The 22905-nt window shown below is 31.3% G+C and overlaps 1 protein-coding gene across 1 annotated transcript; it reads left to right on the forward strand.

The window, feature by feature from the left end:
• Positions 1-17918: 17918 nt before the first annotated feature.
• Positions 17919-18803, forward strand: LOC131642653 (protein FAR1-RELATED SEQUENCE 4-like). The gene has a single exon (XM_058912873.1). It carries the CDS (start codon positions 17919-17921, stop codon positions 18801-18803), a length of 885 nt encoding a protein of 294 aa, XP_058768856.1.
• Positions 18804-22905: the final 4102 nt, after the last annotated feature.

Raw genomic sequence — 22905 nt, forward strand, 5'->3', positions numbered from 1 at the left:
ATTGATATATTATTGCAAATTTTAATAAATAAGTTTCATTGATTAATTGATTTTATGTTTGAGTGATATTTATATTAAATCTTAGTAATTATAAAAATTATAGATATTATAATATATAAATAACATAATATTGTATATTAATTCATAGAACTAAAGAATATTTTAGTTAAGTCAAATTAAAAAATTAAGTTTATCAATATATATATATATATATATATATATATATATATATATATATATATATATATATATAATTTATAAAGTTAGTTTTATAAAATATCATTGATATTTATTTATTGTAAGGTCGAACAAAACAAAAATAAAGATAAAATATAATAAAATATTACAAATTAAAAATATATACATAATTTTGAAATGTATAAGAAAATAGAATCAAAGAATAAAGAAAAAAATAGTATATTTTTTTAAGGTAAATAAAGAGTTTAGAATGAAAAGACATAAATCATTTACCTATAAAAAAAAAGTTAAATATCATAATTACCTTTAGTAATCATTGATTGATTGATTGCAACTTTTTATTTATGATTTAATGCATGTGATTGCAACTTTTGATTTCTTATTCTTTTAGTACTTACCACATGTATTTTTAAATTATTAGATTTAAGAAAATATTGTACTTTTATATCTTACAAAATTATACTGTTTTTACAATATTGTATGATTTACCTAAAAAAATATAATTTTGAAAAAATATTGTACTTTTGTATGATTTACCTAAAATTATCTAATTTTTTAACATATAAAAGCCTTTTTAATGACCCATATGTTAAAATCATTACGTTGGGGATAATTTAATTGATATAGAGTCAATACATTAAAATCATATCAATTACTTACCAATATCTTAATTGGTATAAAATAAATACTTTACAAATATATTTAGTACTCCAATTATATTGATGTATTACCAAAAATTGAGTGAATCAAATTATCATTAAAAATTAATAAAAATAATTTATCTCACTTCATTTCCTTCAAAATTATTTAATAGAAACTTTCTAAAATAATGAATTTATCAACCTAATTTTGAAACCAAATTTCATATGGTTAGAAGATGTCTAACCTCTCATTTAACAAAATGATTAATATTATTAGATACATATTTTAATAAAGTGTTTTAGGCATATCATTGCTTTTATATATTGTATGGATTTTTTTTGATAAAAAATGCATAATTAAACTAGCTACTATTTTCTATTTTCACATTAATAAGATTTCTTACAAATACTATTAAATTATTTAAAATATAAAATCTGAAAGTTATATATATATATATATATATATATATATATATATATATATATATATATATATATATATATATATATATATATATATATATATACTAATGAAATTTTTTAGAGATTATCAAATAAAATAAATATATTAGATCTATTGACTAGTTTTTTTAAAACATATTTAATAAGCATAAATAATCGAATGAAACATAAGTACTGTATGAATAAATAGTAATAGAATGAAACATAAGTAATGTATGAATAAATAGTAATAGAATGAAACATAAGTAATACATGAATAAATAATATCAAAATTGTATGATATTTTTTATTAATCATACTATTTGTTTGTCATTTATAAAATTTAAAATTTACTGATCAAAATTTTGAATATTATCGGAAACATTAATTTACTGATCAAAATTTTGAATATTAACGGGAACAAATTTTGAACATTAACGGGAACATGAAGTTACTAATCAAAATAATAAATATTAACGGAAATACGGGGTTATTGACAAAATATTGAATATTAATGAGAACACGAAGTTACTGATAATTTTTTTGAATATCAATAGAAACATTAACTTACTGATAAATTTTTTCAATATTAACGGGAACACGGAGTTACTGATCAAAATAATGAATATTAACGGGAACATGCGTTACTGATAAAAAATATTAAATATTAACGGGAACAAATTTGGAATACGTTGAAAGTAAATGTGACTAAGTTTATTGCATTGGACAATCGACATTGTGTATTCTTTATTGATCTTCCCAATTTTTATTGCATATTAATAAAATAACACTTCATTATTCTATTCTTTATCAATTTCATTTTTAAGTTTATTATATATCTTTGCTGAACGAAATGTATCATAATAATAATTACATCAATTTCTTTTTTTTATAAAAAAATATAATATTGAACAAAATAAGCAAGAACATGAAGTTACTAATCAAAATATTGAATATTAACGGGAACATGAAGTTACTGAATAAAATATTGAATATTAACGAGAACATGAATTACTGATCAAAATATTGTATATTAACGGGAATATGAAGTTACTGATCGAAATATCACTACAAGAAAAGTGTGTTATAGCCACCTGAATTTGCGACGTGATTATCACGTGGCACAAAAAAGTGAGTTGCGGCGTGATAATCACGTCACTATAAGTTTTTAATATTAAAAAATTAAAATCAACGTTGGCACATGGGGTGTCAGAAATATTATTTTATAAAAATATTTGCGAAGTTAAAAACACGTCGCAACCACTAAAATAAAATAAAATAAATGCAACGTAGACTGACTTAAGCAAAGTAGACTGACGTTTCAAAGGGGGGAATTTCAAATTTTCAATATTTTGTGTTGCGGCGTGTATATCACGTCGCAAAATTTTTTGTATATCACGCCAACCACTTAATGCAGTCATATGTGCAGTTGACTGACACATTTATATCTGTTAAGATGTTGCGACGTGATTTTCATTTCGCTAACTAGACACGTGAAAATCACGTCGCTAAATGTATTATACTCTTTCGTGTTTCGTTCCTCTTTCCAGAAACCCCATTTCCAGATTTTTCTTCTCCTCCCAACTTCCTCTCCTCTCTCTTCAACCCACCATCTCTTCCTCTCTCAAATTTCTCTTTTATTTTCATACAATCCTCATCCAATTAACGGTATGCAATCTTCAATCTTCACTTGTTCTTGTTAATTTTTTTTTTTTAATTTTTTGTTAAGAATATATTACATTCTGATTTTGATTTAATATATGTGTAGGTGAAACTCAAGAATTTCTGATTTTGATTCAACTACAAGATCTCACTAAATATTGTTCAAGTTCATTCAGGTTTTTTTTTCAATTTTATTTATCTAATTTTTCAGATTTTTTGATGTGATTATGTTATAGATTTGATATATAATTTAGATTTTTATATGTGATTATTAATTTATCTAATTAGAAACATATATAGATTTAATAAAAACAGATTTTATGTTATAATTTTTAGAATGTATATAAAAACAGAATATTAGGATGTTATAGTTATAGAATATTAGGATGTTATAATTTTTAGAATGTTATAATTATAGATTTAATAAAAACGAAAAATATTATATATAATATGTATTATTGTTAGAATGTATATATTGTTAGAATGTTAGAATGTATATAATATTTTTAGAATGTTAGAATGTATATATTGTTAGAACGTTAGAATGTATATATTGTTAGAATGTTAGAATGTATATATTGTTAGAAAATTAGATTGTAGAAAATTATTTACTTATAGTTGATATAAGTAAATGTTTAATTATTGTTACAAAGAGAATGATTGGATATATGTGCAGTATGGAATATTACTTGTATTATCGTAGTTGGATGTACGATAGAGTGGAATCAGGAAGACGTGCACTTAAACCCAATTTTATAGAAGGAGTTAACGGGTGTATCACGTGGGCGTTTGCTCAAGAATATTGTCGAAGCGAAGGAGGAGTTAGGTGTCCATGTCTTAAATGTGAATGTAGACCTATAATTAGTGACCCAGAGGAAGTGGTCAGGCATTTGTATAGAAGGGGTTTCATGGAAAATTATTGGGTTTGGACGTTTAATGGTGAAAAATTGTCGAGTAACGTACCAGAGACTAGCAGTACGCATGCTTCAAGTAGTCGTCCGCCAATGGAATATGAGGAAAGACCGCCTATTGAATATTTGGAAAACTTTAATCAGATCGGTGACATGGTTGAGGATGCTTTTGGTGTGAACGTGACTTATGATCAACCTGAAGATTTTGATGGGGAAGAGATGCCGAACGAGGAAGCGCAGAGATTTTATCAGTTGTTGAATGAGATGAATACGGCGTTGTCTGACGGTTCGTCTGACTCAAAGTTATCAATGTGTGTGAGATTATTGGCCTCCAAGTCAAATTGGAATGTTCCTGATCAGTGTTAGGAATTCTTTGAAAAAATGATGTTGGACTCAACTGCAATGAAAGACAACTTACCTACAACATTTTATGAAGCAAAGAAGTTGGTGTCGAAGTTGGGCTTAAGAGTAAGAAAGATTGGTTGTTGCATTAATGGTTGTATGTTGTTTTATAACAATGAGTTTGGTACTAAAGATGGATTGTTGGAGGAATGTAAATTTTGTATGAGTCCAAGATATAAAGTTCGCACTAGAGCCATTAACACTAATCAAGACCGTGTAGCAATAAAGTCCATGTTTTATCTTCCGATAATTCCAAGGTTAAAAAGAATGTTTGCCTCAATGCACAGTGCAAGTAAAATGACATGGCATCATACAAATAAAACAAGTCCAGGCACTATGCGGCATCCATCTGATGGCGAGGCATGGAAACACTTTGATCGAATACATCCTGATTTTGCCGCAGAACCTAGAAATGTCAGGCTTGGATTATGCTCAGATGGTTTTGCTCCTTATGTTCAAGCGTCGGGAAGTGGGTATTCTTGTTGGCCAATTATTGTAACCCCTTACAACCTCCCTCCCGAGATGTGCATGACAAAACCATACATGTTTTTGACGTGCGTCATTCTAGGACCTTCGAGTCCAAAAGCCGGAATTGACGTGTATTTACAACCTTTAATTGATGATTTGAAGAGGTTGTGGATTGGTGGAGAATGGACTTATGATATATCACGTAAAAAAAACTTTACTATGCGAGCTGCCTTGATGTGGACCATCAACGACTTTCCAGCATATGGCATGTTGTCTGGTTGGGGTACACATGGCAGAATGGGTTGTCCGCATTATATGAGATACACCAAGGCGTTTACGTTGGATAAAGGGGGGAAAAGCTCGTGGTTTGACTGCCACCGCTGATTTCTACCAAAAAATCATCCGTATAGAAAGAACAAGACAAATTTCATAAAAGACAAACATGTAACATATATGCCTCCGCCCTGATTGTCACCAGGTGCTGTATGGGACCAAGTTTGTGGGCTACCAAAAATTACAGATACTGGAAAGGCATGTAGAATTGAAGGATATGGGGTCGATCACAATTGGACAAAAAGAAGTATATTTTGGGACCTTCCATATTGGAAAGATAATTTGTTGCGCCATAATCTAGATGTTATGCATATTGAGAAGAATTTTTTTGATAATGTATTTAACACCGTGATGGATGTTAAAGACAAGACGAAAGATAATGAGAAGGCTAGACATGACATGGAAAAATGGTGCAATCGAAAAGAGTTAGAGTTGAAGCCTCAACCAAATGGAAAATTATTGAAACCGAAGGCTTGTTTCAGTCTGACATCCCAAGAAGGTAAAGCGGTTTGTCGGTGGTTAAAAGAATTGAGAATGTTCGACAGCTATTCTTCAAATTTAGCAAGGTGTGCTGACACTAACACTAGGAAGTTGCATGGTATGAAAAGTCATGATTGCCATGTTTTTATGGAACAATTGCTACCAATTGCGTTTGGTTCTCTACCTAAACTTGTGCTTAATCCATTGACTGAAATTAGTCAATTTTTCAGAGATATTTGTGCTTTAGCTTTAAAAGTAGATCACATCATTAAGTTGGATCGAAATATTCCAGTCATTCTATGCAAGTTGGAACAAGTATTTTCGCCTAGTTTTTTTGACTCCATGGAACATCTACCTGTGCATCTTGCCTATGAAGCTTATCTTGGAGGACCTGTTCAATATAGGTGGATGTATCCGTTTGAAAGGTTCATGGGTGATTCAAAACGATCGGTGAAAAATAAGGCTAGAGTTGAAGGATTGATATGTGCACATTACTTGTATCGAGAAACATCACATTTTTGCAGTCACTATTTCAAGCATTTGATGTTAACTCTAAGAATCATTCGAAATCCTGTCAATGTTAGTGAAAGGAATCAATTCACTTTATCGGTCTTCGAGCTTCCAGGCCGTCCATCTAGAAAAAAGGGTGTGCATTGGTTGACCCAACAAGAAATGCAATCTGCCCATGTTCATGTCTTGATCAACTGCGTTGAAGTTAAACCATTTCTTGAGTAAGTATACATACCCCTAACTTTTAATTTTCTTTACAATCATAAAACTCATTACTCTGAAACTTATAATGTGTTTCTTTTTAGGGAATTCAACAACACCTATTTTCATACTACCGGTGTACAATCAACATCTGGTGTCATCCATGCTCAATTTCCAGCATGGTTTAAGGAGATATTGTATAGCATTGTTGAACCGACTCCCGAAATACTCCATTTGAGAAACTTGTCTCAAGGCCCTATTCAAAGCGCAAATGAATGGCACACATACTTCGTGAATGGATATAAATTTCACACTCATACATGGACTGAAGGGAAAAAGACCATAAACAGTGGTGTTTTTGTGAAAGGAGTTACAGATGGTGGTGAAGATGACTTCTATGGTTTTGTCAAACATATCAACGAGTTGGTGTACACTTACTTGGACTCGGAAAATAAAGTTGTCTTGTTTTATTGTGAATAGTATGATCCAACTAGAGGCACAAAAATAGATAGGACATATGGTACTGTTGAGATTCAAATGGACCGGAGGTACAAAGAGTATGACCCTTTCATAATGTCACATATTGTTAGGCAAGTTTATTATGTTTCTTATCCTTCATTTGTGCCACTTAAACGAGGGTAGTGTGTTGTCATAAAAACAAAACCAATGGGTCATATTGAATCTGACGATCTAGTGGAAGAAGATCTTGCTTTCCAAGTTGATGAAGTGGAACAAATTAATGATGTGATTGCAGATGAACAAACTATAAGTTTGTCTGATACAATGGTTGAGGGGCATCTAGTTGATTCGTCTATATTGGATGAAGAGCATGAAGATATTGCATCTGAGGACAATGTCACATCAAATGATGAGAATGATGTGGATGACGAGCATGAAGATTTAGAATAATGAATATGTGTTGTTGAAAATGTATTTTTATAATTTCACTTAATGAACTATGTATTGAATGTGTTAATGAAAACCAGTTGTTGAGATTATATTTTTATAATTTTACTTAGTGAACCATTTGTTGAATATATTTATATTAATTGTGTAATCTCTATAAATAGGTAAAATGCAACCCCGACCTGATAAAGGTAAGGGTGTAGCTGATAGTGGTAAGAAGAAGCCCAACGCCCACGTGTAGTAGTATGTCAGTCACCTCGGTCGGCCACGTGTCCTCCCCCGCAGAGTCAGGTTAATCGTATGTCCATGGCCAGTACTCAGGCTTTTCTGCCACTACTCTCCTATATGTATCCATATGACAGTCCGTCTTTTATTACCCCAGCACCACCTGGTTACCCATCCTTCCAGCAGACACAGACGCCCCCATCCTTCCATCAGACAGATGTGCCCCCATCCTTTCGGCACGCCCACATGGTAACTTTAGTGTTAATACCTGTTTCCACCAGAAACTTAATGTGTGGCGAGAGAATTTACCAAGAATGAAGAACAAAGTTATTAAAACAGTCCCTGGTATAAGTATAATAACAAAAGTGGAGATACAAATACGTTGAACACATAAATCAGTTTCAACACCACATATATTATTCAATCACAATCACAAAACCATAGAAATTTAGGGGTTTCACCCTAAACATGTCCAAAACCTAGAAATAGAAGAACAAAATCCCTAAATCATGTTAATCTACCCATTGACTCAATCATACTAACCCATAATAATAAGGATTTTCCCCCTTACCTCTTCAATTTTTTCTCCAAACCCTAGTTGCTCCTAGTTCTTCCCCTTTCTTCCTCTTTTCCCTTTTTTCTTCTTTTCTCTCTCTCTCTCTCTCTCTCTCTCTCTCCTCTCTCTCTCTCTCTCTCTCTCTCTCTCTCTCTCTCTCTCCTCTCTCTCTCTCTCTCTCGTCTCTCCTCTCCTCTCTCTCTCTCTCTCTCTCTCTCTCCTCTCCTCCTCTCTCTCTCTCTCTCTCTCTCTCCTCTCTCTCTCTCTCTCTCTCTCTCTCTCTCTCTCTCTCTCTCTCTCTCTCTCTCTCTCCGAAAATGAAAAAAGAAAAAGAAAGAAAAATTGTGGTATCCCTCCTCATTAACTCCTACTAACTATACCATATGAGCCTAAATATAACACTCCCTATTTACTCCTAACATCATTAAATAAGCCCAATAAAATATATACTATATATTATTTCTATTTTAGTTACCAAATTAAATAACACCAATAATTAAATAGACACAAATATACACACCAATTTAATTAATATAATCAATTATTATACTATCTAACAATCAATTAATTAATTAACACACCAAATAAAGTCAAATAAAATAGTAAAATGAATACTGATAAAATCCTCTAATAACTCAATGTCTCATATTTCCGGTCAAATCTTAATTACTCGGAAAATTCCCAAAACGCTAAATATTAACTCATTAATATTTCTAATACTAAAAATATTAAAATTTTCGATTAAATATTGATCCGCTATCCCGAACTAATACCGACTAAATCGTCCAAAAACACGAAAATTTCAATAAACATCAGAAATGATTAAATTAAGCAAATAATTATTAAAAACACTAAATAATATAATTACTAATATAATTAATAAAAATATTAATAAAAGTCGGGATGTTACAGTGGAAACCAAAATATGGGGGGTTCTGCGCCGACTGATCAGGAAAATCTAAATGATGATGAGTTTCCCGACCCAGACTGATTATTGATTTAATTTAGTTTTTATTTTGTTGTTACTTTTGATTTTGAATTTGTGTAAACTATTAATTAAACTATAATTACATTTAGTAATATTAGATTTATAATTTTAGTTTCTTAATTTTTATATTTTAGTATATTTAGTTTATTGAATTAATTTATAAATTTTATTAATTAATTTTATTAATTTTAATATATTTAGTTTATTAATTTAATTATATATATATATATATATATATATATATATTTATTTATTTATTTATTTGGTTTTTGCAAAAAAAAAAAGAAATTAGTGACGTGATTTCCATGTCACTAAGTAGTGACATGAAAATCACGTCGCAACTTAACACATATCAACACGCTTTTCATTTACTCCTAGGCAAATTTAGTGAAGTGATTTTCATATCACTAGGTAGTGACATGTAAATCATGTCACTAATGAAGATGCTTTTTCTGACCAAACGCTGCTACGCCTACTCTGATTGAATGTGCATTAATCTCTGGTCCAAAGAGATCCAAATGTTGCGACGTGATTTTTACTTCACTAAATAGTGAAGTGAAAATCACGTCACTAAAAGTTGCCACCTTGCCTCCTGCGACGTAAATGATCACGTCGCAAATATTGGTTTGTGAAGTGTTTTTTCTGTTTGTGGCGTGATATTCACGTCACTACTGAGCGTTTTTTTGTAGTGTATTAAACATTAACGGGAACATGAAGTTACTGATCGAAATATTGAATATTAAAAAAAATGAGCGTACCACACTAGTCCCCGTGCGAATGCACGGATATCCCGTTAATATTTAAAATATTGAATATTAACGGGAGCACGGAATTATTGATTAAAATATTGAATATTAGCGGAAGACAAAGTTACTTATCAAATTTTTTAATATAATCGGAAACATTAAGTTACTGATCCAATTTTTGAATATTAACGGGAACACAAAGTTATTGATCAAAATAATGAATATTAACGGAAATACGGAGTTATTGATCAAAATAAAAAATATTAACGGGAACATGAAGTTACTGATAAAAATATTGAATATTAATGGGAACAAGTTTGGAATATTAACGGGAATACGAAGTTACTGATCAAAATAATGAATATTAGCGGGAACATGAAGATATTAATCAAAATATTGAATATTAACGGGAACATGAAATTACTGAATAAAATATTCAATATTAACAAGAACATGAATTACTGATAAACATATTAGATATTTACGGGAACATGAAGTTACTAATTGAAATATTGAATATTAACGGGAAAATAATTTTTATTGATGAAAATATCTCAAACTTTGCCTCAACCTATTAAAAAGAAATTTCTATATTTTACACATCTGGTTTTATGACATTTACCTCTAAAATAATATATATATTGAACAAAATAACACGGCCACAACAGGTACCCGTGCGGACGCACGGGTATCACGCTAGTTCATATTAACTTAAAAATATATAATTGATCTTAAATTTACGTTAGAAAATGGTTAATAAAATGCATTTAATTAATTTTACTATTTATCTGTTTATGAAACAAATATCTATTATAATTTATATATGAAATTATAGTTTATATTGAACGAGTTAAGATAAGATATATAGTGAATTCCTCTAGATACGATAAAACTAATATTTTCTTTTAATTGTTAAAATATCTACTTTATGGAATTCCTACAATGAGGATATCGGGTTTCTCCCCGTGAAAGCATGGAACTAATAAAATGTCCATAAAGCTTTTTGCAAGGAACTAAGTCAATTATTTGATAATTCCAACTCTATATGTTTCTTTCAAAATTTATAGATTTTAAAATTATCTTTTTGGCTCGTTTGAATAGTAAAATTTAGAGGTACCATATATCTTTGTCACGATAGTAGTATTCAGATAAACTTCTTACTCAATTAATAATCACATTAGATATATATCTATAAGTTTGTGTGGATAATAATAATATGAATCTTTTAAGTGGAAATTTTTTTTACTCTAAGAGTATGAGTAAGTTTAAATACTTACTCTAAGTTTTAATCATCTATTTGCATTTAATCTAACGGCTTTAGATTATTTATGTAAAAGACTATTTTTAAAAATAATAAAACTAAATGACCAATTAAAACATTTAGATTAAATTAAAAATAAATGGTTAATATTTAAACTTACCGTAAAAATATTCCTTCACATCTTTTAAAAAACTGTGTTTTTAAGCTCTTGCGTGATAAAAAATATCTTTCAACATGTATACACTTGATGGATCAAGGAATCTATGAAGAACTTTGTATTTATGAAAGTATTGTAATAATAATACTATATCTGATAGGAAGCAAAAATGCTAACCCTAACAAGGCTTACAAAACTAAGAGAAACAAGTAAACAAACTAAGAAAATAGAATTAAAAGATAACTTTGATTTTCATTGATTGATTTCCAATATCTCTATGAGACTACATTATATAACATTCTTAATGGATACTAATAATATAAAAGCCCAAATACAATTAGAGCCCAATAACTTAAAGACTAAATAATATCTAAGACTAGCCCAACTAACATAAATTATTTTAAATAATAACTTAAAGCTTAATTTCATACTCTATCATTACTTACCCCTTTAAAAACAACCTTGTCCTCAAGGTTGTAAATCATAATTTTGTTTCCTTGCATCTCAATGCAAATGTGGTCTCAAAAGATATGACTGACAGGAGTGGTTGAAGAGGTAAACATTGAGGACCCAATATCAATATCAAAATAGAGTGTTCTAGAATTTGTAAAGTGGGGCCAGCTTGAAAGAGAAAATTGTTACTCCATGTAATCCATTTTCCTATCAGTATTATGGATGTATTAAGGTCCCAAAAAGTGACAAAGTCTTGTGAGTATCTTTTTGTATCCAATTTATCCATGTCATCCAACACCTCACATGATTTAGCTTTAAAGCAGTAGCTAAATAGTATCGAAATATATGAAGGAGAAATGGAAATCAACCCAACATGTGAAACATGGAAAAAAATATAATTCCATTCTACTCTTAGTTCAGTTATTTGCCATTCTTCAATAAGTGTCTGATAAAGAATAATACTCATGGTCACACCCAATTTGGTAAATATAGCAATTTTCTCACACTTTTCTTCCAACTCAATTATTATAACCAAGCTAACCATGATGGATTTATGATGGACTAAACATTTTGCTGAAGCTTTTCTCATAAACATAGTCTCTTGTGCACTTTTCTCAAACTCAGCATCAAGAGCACTGGTTGCTTCATCTAATAAAAGGATAGATGGATTCTTCGCAATTTGACGGGATATCGCAATCCTTTGCTTCTGTCCACCTGATAGTTGTATCCCTCTCTCAGTAACCCGAGTGTCTAATCTTTCAGGAAGATTTTTGATGAAAGATTGAGCATCTAAAAGCTTCACGGCACGTTTTAGTTCTTCAAGAGTAGCATCATCTTTTCCATACAAAATATTCTCCTTGATGCTTGTTGCAAAAAGTGCAGGTTCTTGATTAACTAGTCCAATTTGTTGCCTAGGCCACTTAAGATCAAGTTCTCTGATTTCATTATTGTCTAAAAGTATATAACCAGAAAGAGGTTCATAAAAACGCTCGATCAATGATACAACAATGCTCTTTCCAGAACCACTCTCTATGATAAAAAACAGATCCAAGACTTTGCCATCAGGTGTAGTGGAAACCTTGACTTTGATGATTGAAAGCTCTAGCTCACAAAGAACCGCGGTAACATCGTATAATAGTCCTTTCTGATCATAACACCAGAATTTCAAAAGAAAAACATTAGGAGGCTTAGTTGGCTGCAAATGAGAACAGTAATAAGAGATTCCAGAAGCTAAGGAACATGAAGGACATGCTTCAACCACCCTCTTCTTAAACAAACTCCACCTTGTTTTTTGTTTCCCAACCACCCAGAAAATTATATAGCACCACTTTCCATCAGTTAACACATCCTTGTTTGAACCTTTCTTGGAACGAGATGTTTTTCTATTAGATCCCTCATGAAACATCTCTAATAGCTCTGAATCATCAGACTGAATAGCAGAAACCTTGTCACTTATCAGATCTAAACCAATATCATTCATCAATTGTCCTCTCTTTCCCCATGACCCTCTAGAACCCAAAACCATATAAGTTCTATTATTACTCTCTTCATTCATCTTCCAAACACCATTTGAAAAACTGAAAACAACCTCTACCTCTCTAAATGGATCATGAGGTATTTTGTCAAACAGCTGGTGGGCAAAAGTTGAAAACATAATGTTGGCATATTTGTGTAGTTCACTTTCTCCACAACCAAGAATATGAGCAACTTGAGGGTCAATTGAGGTTTTAGAATTAATGATGGTATAGGATGGGTTTATAACTAAGTTGTTCAGCAAAGGATTTTTAGAATTACAAGAGTTGTTTACCTTAGAAAGAAGTGGTGGATGCGGCGGAATCGCAAAATCAACATCATTATTAACCACTCCATCATTGAATTGAGGCTCGACAATGAGAGGTATTGAAGATTCAAAATCTATCGTTTCTGAATATTGTTGAAAAGACCCACCAGAAGGAGAAAACCTTAGAGATTTTTCTTTCAATTTGTTCGACCTCTTTTCATTATCAATGAACATAGCAACATGTGAAATGGGTAGAATTTCTTCAACAACATTGTTGGAAGGATTTGTCATAACATCAGTCTCTTGAATTTCTTCAACATCGTAACTATCACATTTTCCTGCTTTCCTCCCTAACTTCCCCATTCCCGTTCTTCTAAACCCCTTCAAAATGAGGGAACCAGACCGTGGTCGGGTTGCATCTTGTGATTTCAGTGTCGGCTTAACTCCTTTTCTGTTCATCATTCTTTTTCCTATTTTGTGTTTGACATTTCTAACAGATAATAAGAAGGCTACCCTCAAAGATAACTCACGTGGTTTCTTGTTTACTAGATCTATTGAATTTGGACTTGGGGACAACCCTGGTGAAGGTGGTGTATGACATGTGTATTGTTGTGGGGAAACGGGTGGATAATCAGTAAAACCCAAACTTTGTGAAGTAATAGTATGAGTTATGCTAGTGGGATAAAATGGAGGAATGTTCCATGGATATGAATAATGAGTATGTGGTGAATATCCATGATTTAAATATAAACTTGGGGATGAGGATTCAACGTGAGTGTAATAAGGTGTAAAAAGTTCCCATGGAAAAGATGGAAATGAAGATATGGTAGGAGATGTAAAAGATGGGTTTGTGGGATAGGTAGGATGAATGTTCCATGGATGATATGAAGGTGTATGATAAGAGTAATCCATAGGAGGATTTGAGTACATGGATGAAAGCACCAATTGATAGGAAGCAAAAATGCTAACCTTAACAAGGCTTACAAAACTAAGAGAAACAAGTAAACAAACTAAGAAAATAGAATTAAAAGATAACTTTGATTTTCATTGATTGATTTCCAATGTCTCTATGAGACTACATTATATAACATTCTTAATGGATACTAATAATATAAAAGCCCAAATACAATTAGAGCCCAATAACTAAAAGACTAAATAATATCTAAGACTAGCCCAACTAACATAAATTATTTTAAATAACTTAAAGCTTAATTTCATACTCTATCAATATCAGTCACATAAAAGGTAAGAACAAAAGTCAGAGTCCATAACACCAAAATAAAAACTAAAATCTGTATTTACAATGTGCTCATTTTTTTTACTAAGGCTATGTTTGACAAGCCATATTTTGAGCTTATAGTTTATAGTTTATAAGTTCGTTTGATAATAAAAGATATGTTTGTTAACAGTTTTTTTATCACGAACTTATAGTTTATTTTACTAGCTTATAGCTTATTTTTCAGATGCTATTTTAAATAGCGTTTTAGCCTATAGTTTATCAATTTTTCTTCTATTAATATCCTTATAAATTTTAATTATTTTAAACGTACATTTAATTATTAATTAATAAATATCTTTTTATGTCATTTTACATTTATCAGCTAATTAAACCGCTAATTTTACCAAACACTTTAATTAGTTTATAAGTTATCAGTTATCAATCATCAGCTATAAACTATCAGCCATCAGCCATGAGTTATCAGTCATCAGCTATAAGCTAGCTTATCATCCAACCGCTAATTTTACCAAACAAAGCCTAATTAACTTTTTCTTTATGAAGCACAATTACTTTTAAGAGTAGACGTATCGTAGTGTTCGAAAAACATTAATGAAAATATAGGCCGGCCGGCCTATAAGATTTGATAGGCTTTTTTAATAGCCTAAGTCTGACATATTTTATTAAATAGGCTTTTAAAAAAGCCTAAGCCCGGTCTTTTTGTTAAATAAGTCTGACTTGGCCTGACTTATATAGGCTAGGCCATAGACCCTTGTAGGCCGGCCAGACCTATTCCCGCCCCTAGTGACAAATACTGGTATAACACACATACGACGCATGGTGGAAAAATCAGATAAATGTTAGAAAAGATAAATAAGTGTTTAAACAAATAATATATTTTTTTGCTTTGAGACTCTTTGAATCGGTGTCTCGCACTCATATTACACCCATCCAACACAAGTCGCACAATCCAGACAAGTTTTTCAAAAAAATTATTTATTTCTTTTCTTCAAGACATCTTATACGTTTTTTTTTTGAACAAATCTCACACACATTTTAAAAAAAAAAAAGTTATCAAAAAAATTATATACATCTATTTCAATTAAAATATTTTTTACTCTTTTAATGATAGATAAATAAATGAAATTCAAATATTAAATATATTTATTCATGTCAATGGTCATTATTTTTTATGGTATTAATGTCAATGGTCATTATATATATATATATATATATATATATATATATATATATATATATATATATATATATATATATATATATATATATATATATATATATATATATATATATATGGCATATCATATATCATATGAGAATGCCATCTTTATATGAAAACGTGAGAATGAATCTGAACCATTAGATTTTAAAATAAATGGTGGAGATTATGTGTGAATCTTTTTTTCTCTGTCCTGCATATATCTGATTGACTGTACCGTCTAATCTGATTCAAAGGTCAGTTCTGACATCAAGTAATTTCAGTCTTTTATGATTGATCGCAGTTGCGGGAGATCGAATCGTGATATTCTCTATTAAGTCTAACGTCAATCTCCATTGATTCAACTAACTATTAATATTAATTTCATTTTAAAATTAGAATGAAAAATATTTTTTTTTAATATGTAAACAAAATTGTAATAACCAATCAATCCTCATATAACTATTAATGTTAAAAAAATTATTTTAGCAATAACTATACTTTGATCTAATTATAATGACCATTGAGATAGGATTTACTGCATGAAAAATTCCCTCTAATAAAACTTAAAGCCTTTTTGAAAAGTGGACACATGTCTTATAAGAAGAAGTTAAATGGAGAAACAACCAGACATATACTACCTACCGTACAACTTCGCATCGCATTTGAAAGAGTGGGAGCCACGTCCAGCCGTTGAGAAGATACCCATAATCCATCCCTAATCCAAGAGTAGTTACATAAAGAACCAGAATGAAAAGTAGTTAGGACTGCTTGCTGTTACGTTACACTCTTTGACTGAAAGGGACAATACACAAACATCGGCACATATATAGCCATATATAAGCGATAATTAAAGTAAAATAATAAAAAATCGAATGAGAGTGACCAAAGAGTGACGGAACTATGACTTCACTGGATAACTATAAATATTTTTACTCTCCACTTGATTTGAATGGAAAATTTCTTTGTGCATCTATATATCTTATACGGTGAAAAATACTTTTTGAAAATTTTAAAATATTCTTCGGATATGTATATTTGAATGTATCATTTTCATATTTTTAAGATGTTTTCGATATGCATATCCGAAAATACATTTTTCAAATGTTTTATTATTTAAACGTTTGATTTAAAATGGTAGAGGTATTTTCGGATATGCATATCAGAAAAAATCCTTCCTATACATTTTTCCCACTATCACTATTCCATTCATTTTCTTTCACTCAAAAACCAAAACCCTCTAAAAAACCTCAACCATTTAAAATCCATTTTTCGTCTCCAAACCAAGTTTCAAGTGGTTGATCATAGCAAAGAGAGCATAGAAAGCTACAATTTGAGGTAAAGTTTCCCCATTTTATCTCTTATTTGCTTGCATTGGTGCTATTTTGCTAAAGAAGAAAACTGCACCACTTCAGATATGCACTTCTGAAATCCACCAAATTTATTTCAGAAGCACATATCCGAAATAATGTTTGTTACGACAAAAAACAATTTTGATAGAATGTATGTTTTACGCACATGTTAGGTATGGGGCACCTCGACAACATTTCCAAAAATGATGTAGATGTTCCAGAGGAGGTCAACAAAGATGATAAGACAAAAAAGGTGAATGACGATGTTAAAACGATTGTCGTAGCGATAGATGTTCGAAAATAATTTACAAATGAAATGACTTTCACTTCTCGTCAACATTTGCTTGAGTGAATCCGAATTGAAGCTAGTAAACTTGGATTTGGCGTTGTGATAGCAAGGTCCGACAATGACACTAGTAGAAGGAAAGCATTTGTTGTGATGAAATGCGAGAGGGGTGGGAAATATTTTCTAAAAAATTTGGAAGTTAAAACATGATGACACGGGATCGAGAAAATGTGTGTGTCCGTTTAAGTTGTGTATATCTTGTAGGGTTGATGCTTTGTGGCGTTTTAGTGTCGTTTGCGGACTTCATGATCATGCATTGCACGCCAAGTTACAAGGACATCCAATTATGTGTCGATAAATCCCAAAGAGAAGGAATCTATATCAGAATTATCGATAATCAAAGTTGCGCCAAGAAACATACTTGCCGATTTGAAACGAAAAAGACCATAAAGTGTTTCAAATATCAAACAGGTATACAATGAACGTTATAAACTAAACATTGCGAAAAAAAGGTATGAGGTCAGAAATGCAACAAATTTTGAAACTTTTGGACGATAGCCAATACGATTCAAAGTACAGAGCTTGTGAGAACAATGTTACTATTCATGACATATTTTGGACTCATCAAGAAAGTATCAAGTTATTCAACACATTTTCAAATGTCCTTATAATTGATTTGACGTACAAGACCAATAAGTATAGGCTTCCGCTTCTAGAAACTGTTGGTATGACCTCGAAGGACAAGACATTTTCGGTTGGATTCGCTTTTTTGGAATGTGAGAAAGAAGATAACTTTACATGGGCATTGAGAATATGCAAGACTTTGTTGGTTGATCCATATAATATGCCTAGTGTCATTGTTACCGACCGAGATAATGCCCTTATGAATCCGATTGGTACCGTCTTTCCGACATCAACCGTATTACTTTGTCAGTATCATATAATAAAAAATGTGAGATCTAAGCTCAAACCCGCAATTGACAACTTTGATAAAATTCACGATGCCCTTGTTCCATCATTTACCTCTCACGCACTAATTTCAAAGTGGATGTCCTTCCCTAAGATGAGTCATCTTATAGCAAGAGCGTATGATCGGGTGTGTGTCGATTTGACGAGATTTGGATTTTCAATGACATTTTTCCCAATTCATAGTCGGCCACCTATTGATGCATCTGGCCGCATAATTTATATCGTGTATTTAAGATCATGCCATTTTGGACAAGGTTTTTTGAAATCGGGGTGTCCTATTCCGGTTGCGGCATGTCATTGGACAACACATCATACAAAAGAGGCGGATGTAACACCCCATTTTTACCCGGCGAATATTATAAAAACAGAGTTACAAAATTTCCAACATAACATGGGATGCTACACTTTCAACTTAAAAACAACGAAATTCAATCACCTTTAATTCATATACATAAAACATAATTTCGGATGAACCGACAACAACGTGTTTAGTCTATAAAAAATAAAACAACTTTCATTATTATGCAGCAGATTCATAAATTCAACGGAAAATACCAAAACATCTTGTCCAACTCAAAACAACTTTAAAACATTAAGTCTTTAATGAAAAAAACTTAAAAATTCAGCAACATAATAAAACCAACGATAAATAAAACACGCGTTCATCCCCCCGAGTGTTACGTATCAGAGCGACCAACACCTGACTCGAACTAATGAAGGTAAGCAACCTTCACTCTGGATTACCTGCACGTTACCAACATAGAGGTAACATTCAAACAGAAAGGGGTGAGATATCGAACTATATAATTAAGTGTATGATAAAAAAATATATTAGATTAGATTATATAAAATCACCACTTCAACAACTTTCAAAAAAATTCATCAGCACAAAATTATCAACATAATATAACGACTAATTTATCATCACAACAACAACTCAAAATGCAAATCGAAATGCGACTCGTACAATGCACATACATGTGGTACCAATGGAGCAGAACTCCCAACTTAAAATCCGCCAATTAATAGAGGCGTCAACAAGGCATAAGACTTCAACTTTAAAACAAGGTATAAGCCTTCAACTTAATATTTGTTAATCCAGGCCAACTTACTGAGCATAAGCTCCAACTTGATATGTTGTGTATGTGACAGTGATATGAATGCAACAACAATGATGGAAACGAATCAACATTGGCATAAGCCAACATACAACGACAACAACAACAACAACACAACAACAACGACTCAACTTTGGAATAAGCCTACCACTTGATTTCTTTTCCAATTAATAGAGGCAAACAACAATAGCAACAATTATCAATAAATTCAACATAACAACGATAACAACAATTATCAACAACTTCAACGTCAACTCAACAACAATTCGACGACATTGATATAACCTGCAAATTCACAACTTTAATACCTATATTATAGCAACTTATATAATCCACGGTCTCAACCGAATTATTCGCACGCACTTCGTGTAATCATTTGGGCAATTCGACTATATTCCGTTAATTAATTTCTGTTACAGTACTGTAATATTTTCTACTCTGTACATTAACTGGTATTTTCTACATCTTTACTGTCAGTAGAAATTCCATAATATTACTGATATTTTTATTCTGCTAATTCACGTGTATTTTCCTGCTAAATTATTTTTTTTTGTTACTGTTACTACACATTCAACTAATTAGTTTGGTTTTCATTTAATCAACATGTACTAATCTTCTCTTGCTAACTACTTTTATCTTTCATTACTTCATGAGCCTCCATAATTAATTATTGTACTAACCACATATGCATGTGTGCAGAGAATATTTTTTTATACTATAGTTATGGTGGCACTCACCACCACTAGGGGTGACATCCCCCTAGCTCTTTCCATTACAGGATGAGCGTCCCTTCTTGTTATTTCCTCCAGGGGGTGGGCGCCCCCTTCCTTTCCTCTTACACAGGGGCATCTGCTCCCCTTCTTTCACATAGGGGTGGACGCCCCCTATTCTCCCTTTTTTTTCTTCTTCTAACCACGTTTAGAACCTTCCCAGTTTTCTTTCATTATTATCTCAGACCCACACAATAATCAATCACAGACACATAATAATTTTGCTAATATCAACATGGAAAATTATCAACAACGAATTCATCGACAACACCTAATTCCACCAATTTTCAGAACATTCACAACAAATCGACAAATACATAGCAATAATTTTAGCAACCTAAATCCCACATACTATCCATCATATACCATATTATAGAGTTAGAACACCGCCTTTACCTTTGATTGGAATCCACTCTATAACCCTCCGGTTGAAAACCTAGCTTTTCCTCTTCTTCCACTTTTTCCTCTTCACGACAACCTCTACGTTCTTTCTCCAAACCCTTATTTCTCTTTGTGATAGAAACCTATTTCTCTTACTGCAACTTCTAATTTCCTTTTTATTCAACTAACTAATATAATTCTATCATTCTTAATAATTCCATTAGGCTTAATTTTCACACCCCAACTTTACTACCACCAACGATTAAATAAGCCCATATAATAATTCTAGTATTACTCCAATATTATTTCTACAGCTTAATCACCAAATAGTCAACTAACGACATGACAACTTAAATCAACATTTCACAACAATTCACAACTTCGACAATTATTTCGAAAATATTTCAAAAATATTTAATGAAATAATTAATTAAATATCGGACTTTATAATGGACACTTGGCCGAATCATTTTTTTTAAAGGATGGTGGAGTTCTAAGAAATGATGAAGCAAGAGAGGGAAGCAAATAGAGAGAATTCGAAGAATTCTCCGGTTTTATAATTAAGCGGTGACAATTCGTTTCGTGCATTTTAGAATTTACCAGATCATTTTTTGTATGTATTGTCATGAAGAATGTAAAACCAATACGATTCAATATATATAATATATCTATATTTAATGTAATCAATGTTTATTTTTACCGACTTAATTGTTTTATGTGTTATTAAGTCAGATTCATGATGATTCTGTTTTGATGCGGATTCTGTTTCTGCATAATTTGGAAATTCATATCCAAAATTTTAAGGCATCAGGGCTTATTTCGGAAGTGCATATCCGAAATGTGCACTATTATCAAGATATGATTTATTGGGTCCATATTACTCCAAAAACTCTATAAATATAGTATCTATAGATTTTCATTAACATCTCAAGCCACAATCAGAAATGACACAAACCTACCCTCTGTTTACCGTAATTTTTGGTAAAACAATCGCTATTCCTCCAAATCGAATATTTTGGTAACTTGCAGGATCGACTAGATTGATCCTAGGACATGTGTCTAAATTCAATCTATATTTTGTTTCTATGAAATTGATAAGACTTTCCAAATGTTATGACTATTCAACAATGTAAATAAATATAACTTCGACTATAATTCTAGATGACTGGAATTTAAAGATTTAGACTAAAAAACTTAAAGGAAATGCATAAAACGCATGAGATGACTCTAAAAATAAAGATTTTGGCTGAAGAGTAAAAGGAATAAAAAAGTAGATAATAAATTTGTATTGACAAAGTAAAAACAATGTTAAAAGACAACAATGTTGTTTCTTATACGTACATTCTCAGCAAAAACTTGTTTCTATATGCTAGTACTTTGAGTGATTTTTTGTATAAAAATGAAAACACTGAACCCTAAAATTAAGATCCCTATTTATACTAACTCGACCCTAACGGTCTTTTTCTAACGAATTGCCACGTTGCTCTTTTGCATGCGCTTCGATTCTCTGAGACTTCCACGCGTCCTTCTGGCTAAAATGAATCACTTTGAAATTCAAACCTTCCCACTCAAAGTTTTAAAGTGCAAACAACATGACTTGTCGAAACATGTCTTCAACACATATCAAAATATCCTAAGTTTTTTCACCTCTTTGACTTCGAAAACATTTCGACTTGGGCGTCACTTCGACATAGATAGAATCTCCCTTAATGAAGAAGTGGTTGTTGTGATGATGAAGAGAACAGGGGAGGTGATGAATCGAGGAGACAAATATAATTGAGAAAAGAAAGCGAGGAGATGATGCGTACATTCTATGTATTGGATGCACTTTCGAAGGTTGTGAAATGTGGTAGTGAAACAATACATTATACATTAAAACATAAAAATAAAATGATCCACTAGTGACTCTTCATTTTCTTATACATTAATTTTTTATGTAAAATTATCTAATTATATTTTATATAAGATATAAAATATAAAAGTTAAATAATATGGTCGGAGTCGGAGTCGGAGACAGAGAATCCACAAGACGGAGGGTACTTTCTCAATATGTGCACCAAAGTATCATCAAGAAAACTTTTCCCTTCATCCCCGTCTCGATGGAGAAAAAATTTCCAACTTCGATGCTCCGAAAATATAATTCTCAAGAGGATTCTTAATAACATATATAAATTGACATCTCTAAATATTTTTATCCATGAAACAAACACCCTTGATATTTAAATGGCACTTCCATAATAGTGACACTACAACGCGCAAGGCTTTTAAAAGCGCT

Source organism: Vicia villosa, unplaced genomic scaffold (assembly GCF_029867415.1).
Source record: "Vicia villosa cultivar HV-30 ecotype Madison, WI unplaced genomic scaffold, Vvil1.0 ctg.005548F_1_1, whole genome shotgun sequence".
Lineage (NCBI taxonomy): Eukaryota > Viridiplantae > Streptophyta > Magnoliopsida > Fabales > Fabaceae > Vicia > Vicia villosa.